General features: G+C 45.3%; 1 protein-coding gene across 8 annotated transcripts in view; it reads right to left on the bottom strand.

Moving 5' to 3' along the window:
• The window catches only part of SMCO4 (single-pass membrane protein with coiled-coil domains 4), a 70835-nt gene that overhangs the window by 34033 nt on the left and 21256 nt on the right, over positions 1-15546 (bottom strand). Inside the window, exon 1 of one of the 8 annotated variants that reach the window (XM_032357123.1) lies at positions 13431-13450. The exons of 5 other annotated variants lie outside the window; for them this stretch is intronic. In XM_032357123.1, the coding sequence (XP_032213014.1) occupies positions 13431-13434 (4 nt within the window). In that variant the 5' untranslated portion in view covers positions 13435-13450. Of the gene's footprint in view, positions 1-2968; positions 2994-11291; positions 11379-13430; positions 13451-15546 lie in introns of those variants that run through there. 2 more of the 8 variants (XM_032357121.1, XM_032357122.1) reach the window with 2 other exon arrangements.

Below are 15546 nucleotides of genomic sequence, written 5' to 3'. Positions count from 1 at the left end.
GCTCTCTCAAATAAATAAATAAATCATAAACAAAACAAAACTTAAAAATAAAAAAGATAAGCATCTTAAGGTGAATAGATATCCTTGATTATCTGGGTGGACCCTAGAGGCCTACCCCTAGAGGCAGAGATTACACACACATGCACGCGCGCGCGCGCGCGCACACACACACACACACACACGTGTGATTACTCATAAGAACAAAGGCAGACATGGGAAAGATGAGGCCACATCCCAAGGAATGCCAGCAGCCCCTGGAAACTGGGTGGGAAAAGCAATGGCTTCTCCCCAGAGCCTCCAGAGGCATCATAGCCCTTCCTCTATCTTGATTCCAACTTAACGGCCTCCAGAATGGGGAAAGAATCTGTTTCTGTTGTTTTAAGCCTCCCCATGTGTGGGAATCTGTTACAGCAGCCCCCAGAAACTAACAGAAACTCCTATGGCACATAGCTCTCATTGCAAGAGAAAATATTCTTATGTGAAATAGGAAAAGTAGAAGTCGAAATTTAAACACAATGATCTTAATTATGCATACACAAATGCATGCAAATACAACAAAATGGTTTGCAGTGATTATCTCTGAGTACTAGAATTATGGGTAATTTTCAGCATTATACATTTTGATATGTTTCCAAGTTTCTACAATTAGTGTGTATTACTTTTACAAAGGGAAGAAAATTATTTTTTAAAAAAAATTAGCCAAATCATGATATTCTTGCAACTCTAACTCAATCACAAAAATTAGAAATCAAGAGGGCCCAAACTCCCTGAGAATAAGACTTCTTAATTCAGTCTCAGAGCAACACCTGAAAAATCAGGCATCCAGATGCACGCTGTTCTCGAAGTGACTCTACTCAACCCTCGGCCTCTCTAAAGCCTATTAATTTTCAGACTCTGGCAGGAACATGAAGTGGCTAAAAAAGTTTCAGGCTTTGAAACAAAAGGATAATTGAAGCCGGTAAATGTTTTCCTGTTTGTCTATCCATATGAGGGAGTGCGGGGAGAGGGGCCGTGGGAGATTTCTGCATACTCCCGGAGCTCATCCGGCCCAAAGTGGTTTGGGCCACATGCCAAGAACCAAAAGCACTAGTTAATAAACATGTAAATGTTTGATTTCTCTGTAGGTGACTTCACAGACTGAAACATCAAATTAAACACTAGGTTAATCTTCTTAGCGAAGTCCTGACTCCAAGGCTGTTCCAATACAAAACCCTCCTGCCATCATCTGTACAGACCGGCAGAAGACCAAAGGCCAATTTTACCATATCAACATCATGTCCTTTGGTGAAATATATTCATTTAAAGAATGTATTAACATTCCCCACCCCCCGCCATGTACAGGTGCTACCAGATCAAAATAGAAGGTAGGATGTGTTGTGTTTTGTTTTGAGTGGAAGAGAAGGGAAGGTCACTGGTCCTCTCCAGAACGCACGAGGTCAGAGCAGTGGGGCGTGAAAAGCACATAATGAGGTTTTATTCAGCCCACCCTGTAGAGTACAGCAAGTTCGGGCACTGGGCTGATTGGAGACCACCATGTGGAATCTGTCCTTTAGCCTCAGATTTTTCAGAGTACGCTTCTTCATTCTTTGCTCAGCCAAGCGATATAGACACACACCTACTATGTGCCAGGTACTAAGTCGAAGTTGGCTCACATTCTGAAAGATTTTATCTCTGCCACACCACCCTCGCAGATGAAATGACTGGGCAAACAGACCACATCTTAATGATCTTCATCAGTTGTTTGGATCATAAGGATAAAGGCAGTGACAAAGTGTTGGGAAGAGTACCTAAACAGACCACACAGAGCCTTGAAAATGGGAAAAACAGAAAGCAGATGGTTTAGCATTGTGTACCTTCCTACATACAGCTTGTAATTTTGGGTGATCAGTTGATGCACACTTGAATCTCCCACTTGACTATCTACTCTACACAAATGGTTTATTAGCATTTTCTACAAATCCTTTTTTTTTTTTTTTTTGCTTGCACTGCATGTCTAAATCTACTAGCACCTATCCTTAGGAGGGACTTATAAAATAGCTCAGATATAAATCCATGCACGAACGAACACATGTAATGTTTCCTCATCTGTAAAAGTAGAAAAGCCAGGCTACACAATTATTTCCCAAGGGAAATCCCAAGAACCCTAATTCTATGAGATATGCCAAGAAGAGGAGATTCCCATGCTATTCAACTTTGGGAATACCACATCCTATACCCTCCCATCCCCCTTCAGGATTCACAATGCACATTATATGATGAAGGATCTGAGAAATCCTTCCGTTCAAAACCTGCTGACCATCCTCAAAACCAGTTAAGCACAGACGCCCCTGCTGCTTAACACTTACTGACATCACGGAGAACAACTGTCGTAAGGAAATTCTGAAAAATGCTAACTCAAACTCTTCACTGGTTCAAAAAACCTGTATGAAGCCCTTGCAATAATGATATGATGATGATGATAATGAAAACAGCCAACACTAACAAGTTAGCATTTAACAGGCAGATTGCTTCCAGGCTACTGCCACCAAGATAAGTATGAAACCCGGTTCACAGTCTCCAGTCCCCTGGAAGAGACTTGAGAACACATGATCAGTAAGAGCAATATATATAAAAACCCGGGTGTATGTGTGTTTGTGTGTGTGTGCGGGCGCGCACACATTTGCACACAAAGATGGAGAGCTGGTGAGGACAAGGGTTCCCACCAGATTTAAAGCAAGGCAGTCCAGTGAGTGTGGATGAATGAAGACAACATAGTTTTCAAAGTATGTTCCCAGACCCTGTCGGTGGCTGCTGCAAGGCCAAAGCTACCTTCACCCATAATGGCACTGGCCAGACTCTGCAAAAGCAACGCCGGGAGACATTGCTGGTGCCTTCGCGGCAATCCAGGAGTGGCATGTGACTCTATTAGTCGCCCCTGTATTCCCCACAGCCACGTACTCACCATTAAAAAAAAAAAAGTCAATTTCACCTAAAAACATCCTTGATGAAGCAGTAAGAAAGTATTCATTGTATTACATATCGACCCTGAACTACACATCTTTTTAATATCCCAGCTGAGGAAACCGGAAGCTCTCAGAAAGCACTTCCGGGGCCAGCTGAAGCGCGTGGGCTGTGGGGCGGGGCACTCGTGTGACGAGGCCGCGAGCTGCATCAGCCGCTCTTCAGGCGCCACATTTCTACTTGAAAGGATGGCAGAAAAACTGCGGGTCATTCAGACTCGGGTATTTGTGGAAATTCTCTCAAAAGTGAATAAAGGAAGCTAGTGATGTCAAGAAAAAACCGATTATATCTGTTGCTTTACAAAAAAAAAAAAAGTGTAAGCTTTCAAGCAAAAACTAAAATTGCGGAAAAACTTGCATCAGCCATGGTGAGCTGTGGGTCCTCCCCATACTCGGACTTTCCAGACGACAGTGGTATAGTACCCTTAACAAAAGTGCTGTTTTCCAGATGGCTCACGTGTGATGTTTCAAGATGGAAGAGCTTTCCAAAGTGCAAAGTGGACCAACAGATTTTAATGGAATAAAGTATGAAAAGTCCACTCACGGGGTTTCCGATTCTCGGCTACAACAAACCTTTAGAAAACTACCACTTGGGGGCGCCTGGGTGGCTCGGTGGGTTAAGGGTCTGTCAGTGGCTCGGGTCATGATCTCAGGGTCCTGGGATGGAGCCCCCCTACATTGGGGAGCCTGCTTCTCCCTCTCCCTTCCCTGCTCCCCCTGCTTGTGCTTTCTCTCTCTCTCTATCAAATAAAAAAAATAAATAATCTCAAAAAAAAAAAAACACCTACCACTTGTCAAGCTCTGTTGTAGTTTCAAACACTACCCACAATTAACTGAAAAGGTCATTAAAATACTCCTCCCTTCCCTAACTACACATCTGGGTGAGGCTGCATTGTCTTCTTACAGTTCAACCAACGCAACATATTGCAACAGAATGATGAATGCAGAAGCGTTTATGAGAATCCATCTGTCTGCAGTGAATGCAGACGTCAAAGATCTGGACAAATGTGAAACAAAGTCATTCTTCCCATTAAATGTTTTTCTCTTAGAAACTGTTATTTTTCAATAGAAATGTTATGTTATCATGTAATGGGTTTATTATTGCTATAGGTAAACTAATAAGTATTTTTAAACCTTTCCCATTTTAATTTCGAATACAGTAAAGATTGCTAAATATAATCCACATTATTGAAAGTTCTTTGGGGAACTCATTAATCTTTAAGAATTTTTAAAGACAAAGGCACCTGGGTGGCTCATTTGGTTAAGGGTCTGCCTTCAGCTCTGGTCATGATCCAAGGGTCCTGGGATCGAGCCCCATATTGGGCTCCCTGCTCAGTGGAGAGTCTGCTTCTTCCTCTCCCTCTGCTCTCTGTCTCTGTCTCTCTCTCTCTCAGTGCTCTTTCTCACTTTCCCTCTCAAGTAAATAAAATCTTAAAAAAAAAAAAAAAAGAATTTGTAAAGGCACTCTGAAAAGAAAGTTTAAGAACTACTGGTCTCGCATAGGGGAAGCAGGAAGTCATGGCAGGTGCGGTGCGGGTGAAGAGGCAGCAGGGAAGGACATGGAGGGTGTCCCGCACAGTGATGAGGTGTTCCAAACTGATCTTACAAGAACCAGTGAAAAGTGCAGAACCCCCAACATGATCTGGACAGATCTGCCCTTCAGAAAGAGCAGGGACACCATAAAGGGGCCCTCTACTCCATGAACACACAATTCCAAAACCAAGTCAGTCTGATGGGAGGTCAAACCACAGCACACTGAAGGTCCACAATGACAATCTCAAAAACAAAAGGCAAGTTTCTGTAAGCGAATAGGAACAGAAAAAATATCAAAATTTAGTGATGGAGAGGAAAGAAGCGGAGTCTTACAAAACAGACTTGCAACCAAATGGAGTTCTGCAAAATGAGGGAAATCATCAGTAACAAAGTGCAAGGCTCTAAACATCTAAAGATGCCAAAATCAAGATGCATTTCAGGCAAGTTTAGAAAATAAAAATAAAGAAGCCAGCAAAGAGCAATAAACTGCAGCAGTAAAGAGGGGGAAATGAATGCAGCCCAGAGAAGACAAACAGAAGCGTTTAGACATAAAAAGAAGTAGGCAAGAGGGGAAACCAGCTCCTATTTCTGGTGTGTGCACTCCACCAGTGGGGGGCTGGGGTGCAGGAAGCACCTCCAGAGCAAAGCAGGGCCCTGCAGCACCCACCATAGGCATGGGGAGGCTAGCCTGGACAACCAGGCATCTTGAGCAAGTAGCTCACCCAGGAAAACCTGGAGGACACCAATCCAGAGCCGAGACCGTAGAAAACAGACAGAACACAGCTAGACCAAGTTGCTCTCAAGGAGCTAAGATGAGGACAGTGTCCTACACAGAACTCCAACTAGAAGATCTGGGCAAGTTTCTTGAACTCAGGGGACCTCAGTTTCCTCTTTTGCAAAATGAGGTGTCTGCCACCTTCTCCCCAAAGTGGGGGAGAGGAGAAACAACACATCACAGGCACTGTGAAAGCACACATCTGACATATGGTAGATACTCACTCAGCAAAAGCTGTAATTACTAACACTGTGGTTATGATGTGAGGGCCAAAGGGGAATGCAGGCCGGCCATTACACTCAGCTCGGCCACAAAGTCCCCGAGGTCAAATATCAAGGTTTTAAAAAATCGCCAGTATATAAACACAGAGAAAGAATCTGAATGGCTTTGGCCCAGGCTGCACTCATTCAACAGATCAGAGAACTGCCCTTGACCTGGGTTGGGCCTGGGATACCACTGGGCCCACAGGGTCTCTCCAGTAACAGAGGAACAATGTTAAACATAAGGAGATCCAAGTAAGAAGGGAGGGGAAGATGGGGCGCCTGGGTGGCTCAGTGGGTTAAAACCTCTGCCTTCGGCTCAGGTCATGATCACAGGTTCCTGGGATTGAGCCCTGCATCGGGCTCTCTGCTTGGCAGGGAGCCTGCTTCCTCCTCTCTCTCTGCCTGCCTCTCTGCCTACTTGTGATCTCTGTCTGTCAAATAAATAAATAAAATCTTTAAAAAAAAAAAAAAAAAAGAAGGGAGGGGAAGAAAAAAAAAACAAAACAAAAAAAAAACCCCACCATCCAGAACAGCCAGCACTGCTATGTCATGTACCTTTCACACAGTTTCTCTCCCCTGACCACTAGAATCAGCCCAGTTGGAGGTGGGTATGCTGTCATCACCCACATTTTATGAACCAGGGAGCCGTCGTCCCATGGCTGGATTGCAAAGAAAGGTGTAGCCAAGGCTTCTAGCTCTTGACCTGGGGGTCTAGAACTTTCACTAGACCACACTGCCCATCCCCCACAGGGGTTGGAGGGCCTGCTCCACAGATATGAGCCAGCAGCTCTTCATTCAGTTAGAACTGAACATTGGGAATCCACTAGATTAAAAGGCAATCTAAGGGCACCTGGGTGACTCAGTCAGTTAAGTTCAGATCATGATCCCTCGGTCTTTGGATCAAACCCTGCATTGAGGCTCACTGCTCAGCAGGGAGCCTGCTTCTCCCTCTGCCTGCTGCTCTACTTGTGCTCGCTCACTCTTTCTCTCAAATAAATAAAATCTTGGAAGGCAGGAAAGAAAGAAAGAAAAGGAAGGAAGGAAGAGAAAGAAAGAAATGCTTTCTAGAAAGGGTAGATAGGAGAAAGAGAATAAGGAATTTTATATATATATATATATATATTTTTTTTTTAATGTACTTATTTGTCAAAGATCACAAGTAGGCAGAGAGGCAGGAGAGGAGGACGTGGGGGGGGCAGGGGGAGCAGGCTCCCTGCTGAGCAGAGAGCCCAATGCGGACTCAATCCCAGGACCCTGGTTCCTGGATCATGACCTGAGCCTAAGGCAGAAGCTTTAACCCACTGAGCCACCCAGGTGCCCCGAGAATAAGGAATATTTTGATAGATACAGTCAATGCAGCAAAAAATGAGAGGCCTGGATTTCTCTACCATCCATAGCTAAAAGAATACCCAGTAAGCATCCACCAACTGACATGCCAGACCCTGCCCTCGGGACTGGGGATGGGAGTCAGTCCTAGGTGACCCTGCGCCAGAGAGACACCTAGCAAACAAGGAACTGTTTTTTTATAAACACAGGAAGTGCTGTGAACTTGCCATCCAGGGTGCCACGGGGCAGGTCATGAAGGGCCTGACTGAGTCCGAGAGATCAGGGGAGCACATAGAGAAACCCCAAGGGGTCTCATATCCCACGAGACAGAAAGAGCTATAAGGCTCAAAAGGCCAGCAGGGACCAGGCCACACAGGCCCTGTGGGTACACAAACTGTATCTCTCCTAAGAGCATGTAACCCGGCTAAAGAGAAGCATCAACCAATTTGCATCATAAAAAGTTATTTATTGTTCCTGCAGCTCAGAGTGGAAGTACAGATGTTTGTCAAACAGAAACTTTCCAACTTCTTTTTTATCATAACTTACAGAATAAGACACTATACTCTGCAACCCAGGGCACACGTGCACGCGCGCACACATACACACACGCGCACGGGCTATACAAGGCAGGCCAGTCTGGGCTAGAGCCCTGACATTCTCAGCCACCCTCTGATAGTTTCTCAAATTCCCTGAGACTGTTTCCTTATCTGAAAAACAGGAATAATAATGATGATGCCAGCGGCATAGATTGTTGTGGGAGATAAACTAGTCAATATAGGTAAAACTCAGCAACTTTCGTCATCTTCTTCTGTACACCTATTATTATGCACGTCTCACGGAATAAAACTCAACCTTACTACATGCACTCCACTCTAATGGTTTCCCTTCTTCTTCCTTCCTTCCTCTTTTTCCTCCTTCCTTCCTTTCTTTTCCTCTTTTTCTTTTTTCTTTCTTCCTCTCTTTCTTTTCTCTCTCTTTCTTTCTTTTTCTTTCCCTTTTCTTCTTTCTTTATTTCAAGGCTGGTAAAGTCCTCTAAATCACTTTCAGAACCCAGCAACCAGTAACTGGAGTCATGAGCCCCAGTCAGAGTTGGTGGCCGGGGCTAGGGTGGTGGAAATCTAGGAGGAGACAGAACCAAGGGGATTTGGCAACTAACAGACAGAGGGGTGAGACACAGGGAGGTGGCGCAGGGGCTCTCAGGCCTCGGGGTTGATGATGATGGCATTTTTGAGACAGGGAAGCCTAGGGGCGGCGGGGGGGGTGCAGGTTATAAGTATCTGGAGAACAGGAAGAGATCAGACTCGTGAGTCTAGATGTTCTCTTTCCATGTAGACTTTTCTGTGCCTGAAGGAGGATTTGGGTGTGGGTGACCAAAGGAACCTTCAGTGAAACACTTCGCAGAGCAGGGACCCATGCCAAGAAATTTCACATCAGGACTACAGATGCTGATAAAGAAGGCATTTCTGCAGATTGTGCTCAGGGAGGTAGGCAGGCTTCATGATCCGAGCGTAGCAGCCAGCGGCAGACAGAGGACTTGGGAGACTTGGGGTTCCTGCCATATGTCTTTCCTTATCTGACCAACATAAAACACTAATCACATTTAATTAGTGTCCATCTGCCCATCCGTTTTCTCTACTAAGCAAGCCACCGCGCGGCAGGGACCACCCCGTCTCATCCATCTTTCTGCTCCCCAGGCCTCCCTGGCACACTGCTCCGCCTGCTGCCTGTAGTAGGTGTTCAGCAAACATCTGCTGAATGAACACCCATGATTCCATAGGATAAAATTCCCAAGAAGGCAAAGCAAACAGGGTGGGGGTGGGGGGCAGGCAGACTCTGATAGGAGAATTCTGATCACAGAAGGGTGTAGGGCAACAAAAAGCCAACTGTTCACAGAGAAAATGAGTCTTCAAGAAAATGTTAAACTCTGGAATGTGCTATGGGTATGGATTTTCGTCATCAAGGCCAGAAACAGAGAACCAGGTCTGGGATCGAATCACAAAGACAAAGGAAAAAGAAAATAGAAAAGGAGACATCGTGTGTATGTATCACTTGGCCTCTTCCAAAGATCACCCATAATGTTTAGTTCTTTATGTCACTTCTCTTGCTTCTTCTTTCCATCAGCTCTAGACCTTCTGGCAATGCCTCCCTGTTTCCAATCTTCCACAGCCCAACACCCTGTATGCTACCTGTTTTTTTCTACATGTTCATGATTTCTTCCCCAAGAGACAGGAACGGTGGTACACACATTCTGATCCACTACACCCCTGCCCCTGGCACAGATGAGCAACCCAGCAGTGGTTGATAAATTGATTTTTATACTGATTATTTGATTTTGTCATTAAATGCCAAAATTAGATTCGTATTTTCTAGTCCCACCCTCTTCGGTTGCCACTCTTACTAAAACTATCATTTTTAATAGTAACAGCTGCATTTACTCAGCACCTAACACATACAAGACACGGTCGAGGACTTTAAATACATCATCTCCTATAATTCTCAATCTGCAGGGTTGAGATTATATTCCCATTCTACAGATGACAAGACTGAGGCTCAAAGACTAAAACATAGGCTAGTAAGTGTCAACATGGGGATTCAAACCCAAGGCTATTTCACTTCAAAGCCAGGTAGATGGGTAATCATTCTAGAATTTCAGCACAGGTTTCTCTAGCACAGAAGTGCAGGAACAAGCCATCTGATACATCTGATACATCTAAACATAATTAGAGCTCACCTCAGAGAATGCTTTTTTTTTAGGCTTGAAAAGGCCCTAACTTAACAAGACCCACTCACTTACTGCCTATGAATAGCTAAGTCAGGTCAAGGTTGTTTTAATTCTGTGATTTAAAAAAGGAACATGTGGGCACCTGGGTGGTGAAGTCAGTTGAGTGTCTGACACTTGGTTTCAGCCCGAGTCATGATCTCTGGGTCGTGAGGTTAAGCCCCGTGCTGGGCATGGAGTCTGCTCAAGATTCTCTCTTTCTTTCCCCCTCTACCCTCCACCCCCACTAGTGCTCACGCTGTCTCAAATAAATAAATAAATCTTAAAAAAAAAAAAAAAAAAAAAGGAACAGGCTATCGGCATTTACATTTCTAAAAAAATGTTTAGGTTAAATGAAGAAACAAACAGCATTCAGAACGATCAACTCATTGGTGTCAAATAGTTAAAAAAATCCACAAAGCCTGTCACAGTCTCCCTGCCCATGTTATGACCACCCCCCAAAAGTTTTCACAGATGTGTTACTTCATCTGAACATTCCAGTAAGTGTTACCCTTGTTACCACCGTACATGAGAAAAAAGCTGAGCTAAGCGAAGTTCAGTGGCTGCTGAGGACCACAATTCTATTATGTGGGACCCCTGGTTGTAACCAACTAAGCAAAGCACCTCCCATGAGCCCCGGCAAAAGAGAAACTTCACCACAGGAAGGGCGGTCGGGCAGCTGTAGGTTCCCAGATGAACACAGACCCTCTCTCCGCTTCTCTCTGCCTATGGCTTCCTCCTACCCGCTGGCAGGCCAGCTTTCCCCTCCGGACAGGAAACCAGGGCCATCAGCGTTCCAGAACCCCATTCTGGCCTCATCACCTCAGAGGGGAAAGGCCCTTGGGCCTCCAGTTCCAAACTTCTGGGACATGGGCTTGAAAAGGCCCTAACTTATCAAGACCCATTTACTTGCTGCCTACGAATAGCTAAGTCAAGTCAAGGCCTCTCTGCTGTCCTAGGGAGAGACGGCAGCTTCTCCAAAGACATCTCGCCATTAAATCCTCTCCCTTCTCCATAGTCTGACTCCCAGCCCCCAATATCTTTGATCTGGCTGAGGGGTCCCAGAGTGCTAAACCCAGTTCTATGGTTTTTCTTCGTATTTGCCACAGAGGATGCCTTGTATTCACTTTGGTATAGGATACCCCTGTCTTGGGGGTTCTGTGGAAAAGCCCCATTTTAACATCCTATGACATGGCTGCAATTACTGTCTTGGGCGTCTCTGAGATCCCGGCTTTGAAATAAATTCTGTCCTTTAAAAAAAAAAAAATTCCAAGAGAGCCTGACTGGCCTAGTCAGGTCAGTCAACGGTCCACCAACAGCACAGGAGACCAACCAGGAAGGACACACGGCAGGCCCCAAGGTGAAGAGAGGTGAAGCAGTTCTCCACAAGGGGTGGGGAGGGGTGGGCACAGGAGGGAGAGGTGCCTCTTCCAAAAGAAGAGAGTTAAACAGATTAAATATTACAACTAATTCGAAATCCTGTACACACGCTGCTAATAAGCCACTTCTACACCAGGGCTGACAGTATTTGGCTACTAAACTGTAAAGTGACAAAAGAAAAGAAAACTACATAACGAAGTGCTAATTGTGTAGTGAAGACGTTTAGTGCAAACAGATTTAGAGAGAGATCAACGTACCCATTTCCATCGAGTAATAGCCTAAAATTCGAGCTCTCCGTGCCACAGTTTCATGCTAGGAGAGCTGAAAACTGTATTTCTTCATTGGCGAAAGACTGGCTCCCCCGCCCCGTCCCCCAGTTCCCTCTGCCCCTTACAGCTGAGTGATGAGAGCCTCTCCTTAGGTCCGGGTATCCTTGCCCCTCCGTGCTGCTGGAAGGTTCATCCGGGCCCAGGTGATGCGTAAAGTCCCTTCTTCTGAGGAAGAAAGCAGGACTCAGAAACACAAACCCTGGCTTATGAAGATGTGCCCAGTGGCCCGGTGCTCTGCGGAGACTGGAGGCGGGCACAGCGAGTGCTCACGTCTGAGGAAGCAGGGGCGGGAAGACAAGTGGGCAGGGGGTACTTCCCCAGCTGGGGCTGGCCAGGTGCTCTTCCAAGTGCTTCACAAACACCCCTTGTTTCAGCTGGTGGAGGTGAACCTTCACCAACTTCGCAAGGGCTTATGGGGACTCCTAAAAGGAATCCAGGAAAGGATTTTTAACCCTCGTTTGGTCAAAAATCGAAGTGAAACCTAGACGGCTTGAGTCAAGGTTTGAGTCACGGCTCTTTTCTCTGCTTCCAGCTTTTTCCGTCTCTCCCTGAGTCCACGTCATTCTCTCCTTCCACAGAAACTGCTCTTCAGGCCCCAAGTCTGACGTTAGTTAAATTAATGAAGAGTGCCTATCTATTAAGAGCTGTGTGCCAAGCACTTTCTGTCCCTTATCTTCCCTAGCTCTCACAGTGATCCTATGAGGTGAGGCCTGCTTTTCAGCCTGCTTTATAGAAGAGGGAAGAAGCCGAGAGAGCGGAGGAAACCCTCAGGGCCTCTGTCCCAGCAGGTCACTGGACTGGCAGCTGGGGGACTGCGGCGACATGGGACAGTGCTCCCTGCTCCGGCCCTTGCTAAAGGCCTCACTGGAGTGCCCCTCTTGTGTGGTGTCGCTAGAAAACCCACCTTTGGCAAGAACACACCGGGATGACCCTCCAAATGCTTTTTTTTTTAACTTGAGGCAAAATTTACATAACATAAATTCACCATTTATGGTAAAGCATTCAATTCAGGGGAATTAAGGACATTCATAATGCTGAACACTTGCCTCTACCTAGTTCCAAATATTTTCATCACCCCAAAAGAAAACTCGTATCCTAGGTGGTTGGTCCCCCATTCCCTTCCCCCATCCCCTGGCAACACCCATCTGTTATCTCTATGGAGTTGCCTACTCTAGATATTTCACATAAATGATTCCATTTATCATTTGGCTTCTTTGACTTAGAGCATAATGCTTTTGAGGTCTCTCCTCACATTGTAGGGTATCTATAATCCATTCCTTTCTTTGGCTGAATAGTATTCCGCTGCATGAATATACCACACTTTGTTTATCCATTCATCTGTTGATGAACATTTGGGTTGTTTCCATTTGGGTACTATGAACAGTGCTGCTATGAAGACTTGTAAAGACCTAAGTCCCTGTTTTCAATTCTTCCACAAACTTACCTATGGTGGAACTGCTGGCTCCTACAGTAATTCTACATGTAACTTTTTGAAGAACCCTCTAAAATATTTGTAAAATATGAAATTCTACAAAGGAATACCAAAAGGAAACTGAAAGCAAATGCAAAACCACAATGAGATCAAAGAATCTGAAACATAAATGTTTTTCTAGTCTCACCCCATTTTTGAATAAGTTCAAACCTGGGCAGAAGGAACCCCAACAGTATACTTCCTTCTGAAAGCCCAAGAACACTAGGAGGAGGTAATTAAGATTTACAATTCTACCGTGTAATTAACAAGGGTCGCTGTCTCTTCACAATATTTTTAACAGAAAAAGCACACCCAAACCAGGGCTCCAAAACCATGTTGCTGGTTATGACATTTTTGAACCAAAGAGAACAGCTGAGAAGACCCAACACAGGCCATGAACCAGGAAGGCTTTCTGTTTTCGGGGAAGACTGGATTCTCTGTTCTGGCTCTCATTTTTAGTAAAACTACTTTTCTCTTTGTAAAGATATAAGCCCCTCATGACAAAAAGTCAGTATTCTTTAAAAAAATCAGTCTTGCCACATCACAGGTCTTTGGGACAATGTAAATTAGAGCAACAATGAGACATTACTACACACCCATTAAAATGGCCAAAATCCAGACCACTGACAATACCAAATGCTGGCAAGGATGTGGAACAACAGGAACTTGCGCTCATGGCCAGTGGAGATGCGAAATCGTTTGGCACTAGAAGACAGAAGACAGTTTGACAGTTTCCTACAAAACTAAACATATTTTCACCATATGATACAGCTATCACACTCCTTGGTATTTATCCAAAAGATATGAAAACTTATATCCACACAAAAGCCAGCACGTGGATAGTTACAGCAGCTTTATTCATAATTGCCAGAACTTGGAAGCAACCAAAACGTCCTTCAGCAGGTGAATGGATAAAGAAACAGTGGGATTCCAAACTATGGATTATTCAGCACTACAAAGAAATGACCTATCAAGCTATGGAAAGACATGGAGGGACTTTAAATGCATATTACTACATGAAAGAAGTCAATCTGAGAAGGCCTCTTGCTGTAATTACAACTCTAGGACACTACGGAAAAGGCAAATCTATAGAGATAATAAAAAAATCAGTGGTTGCGGGGTGGGGGGTGGTGAGATGAACAGGCAGAGCACAGAAGATTTTTAGGGCAGTGAAAATACTAGGTACAGGTCACTGGTTGAATGCAAGTCGTTATGCATTGTCCAAATCCTGAGAACGTACAACGCCACGAGTGCATATATTAAGATAAACTACAGTGATGATGATACATCAATGTACGTTCACCAGTTGTAACAAGTGTAGCACTCTGGTGGGGACTGCTGATAATGAGGGAGGCCATGCATGGGGGCCGAGGGGCAGGGGGTGTGCGGGGAATCTCTGCACCTTTGGCTCGATATTGCTGCGATCTAACACTGCTCTAAAAAGGCAAAGTCTTAAGTGAAGAAGAAACCAGGTCCCTTCCCTTCAAAGAATATTTCTCATCAGCTCTAAACCAGGAGCACTACATTAAGAATGACTTGCTGAAAACTTCATCCGGGGCCCAAGGGAGGGCGAGGTGAGCATGAGAATCAACCCAGGCTGCACACGCCCCCCTCCCTGCATCTGGTCTTTGAGCCGCTTTCCTGAGGTGGGGAATCGGCAGTGACGTTAACTGGGAGGACTGTGGCAAGACGGCAACACAGAGGGACTGTACCCATCGAGGACACTTTGGCACCTTTAAATTAAGTGAAGAACAAAACAGTTCTCTGAAGGACCGAGTCCGTTAACTGCAAATGACAAAAGCGAGTCTTCTGATACAAGCAAGACGCTGCCAGGAAGGGGACGGCTGGCAGCTCAGGTACCAGGAAGGCGCGCCGGCGGCGTTTGCTGTGCAGGTGTTCAATTAGGCAGGAAGTGGGCTGAAAACAGCTCAATTAATTCATTGTGCATGCCTGTCCCGGAGAACAAGGAGACAAACTTCAAATACCAGTGGCAGGCCAGAGATGAACTACAAAGCTTCACATTTTGCTAGCAAAGATACACGTGCAAAATATAAATTACCCTGAGATTAGCTCCAGTAAATCCTTTAAAATTCCCGCGGAAGCCGAAGCCCAGATAGGAAACCAAGCGAGCAAACAGTCTATGGCAAAAAACTGTTTTTGTCACAAGCAGCATTTTCTGGTCAACCTCAGATGCAGGCAGCCCCAGCACGTGGACTGGGGAATGTGGAAAGGACTAGCACAGACTTCAAAACCAACGGCGAAGGGAAGCAATCACCCTTATTTGTAGCCTCCATTCCGTGTGAGGCTCTGCCAAACTGAGACTTCACTCAAGCCTACCAGGCATACCTCTGCTCTGAATCCACTAGAAAGAGCATAGAAAAGCCCGGAGTTGTTTGGCAGAGGGTGGGGAAAGGGAGGTCCACGGAGAATATAAAATCAAAGAAAGAAAAACAAAGGTTACAACAACCAACAGCGATCAGGCCGAGGGCTATGGGTACTTAACAGAAAGTGGGATCTCCCCACCACCGTGACCCCTGCGCCCCCCTTCCTGGACCTCTGACAGCCAACAACACATGTCCTATTCTCAGAAGAAAGAAAACACACAATGCAGAGCAGTCGAGCTAGAAGGAGTCTAAAGCATCTGGGCTTCTCCCTTGTTTCAGAGAAAATAATACTTAGGTTTGGCAACATACCCAAGGCCAGTTATTAAAA

Source organism: Mustela erminea, chromosome 9, assembly GCF_009829155.1.
Source record: "Mustela erminea isolate mMusErm1 chromosome 9, mMusErm1.Pri, whole genome shotgun sequence".
NCBI lineage: Eukaryota > Metazoa > Chordata > Mammalia > Carnivora > Mustelidae > Mustela > Mustela erminea.
This window is presented reverse-complemented; position numbering and strand designations above follow the sequence as displayed.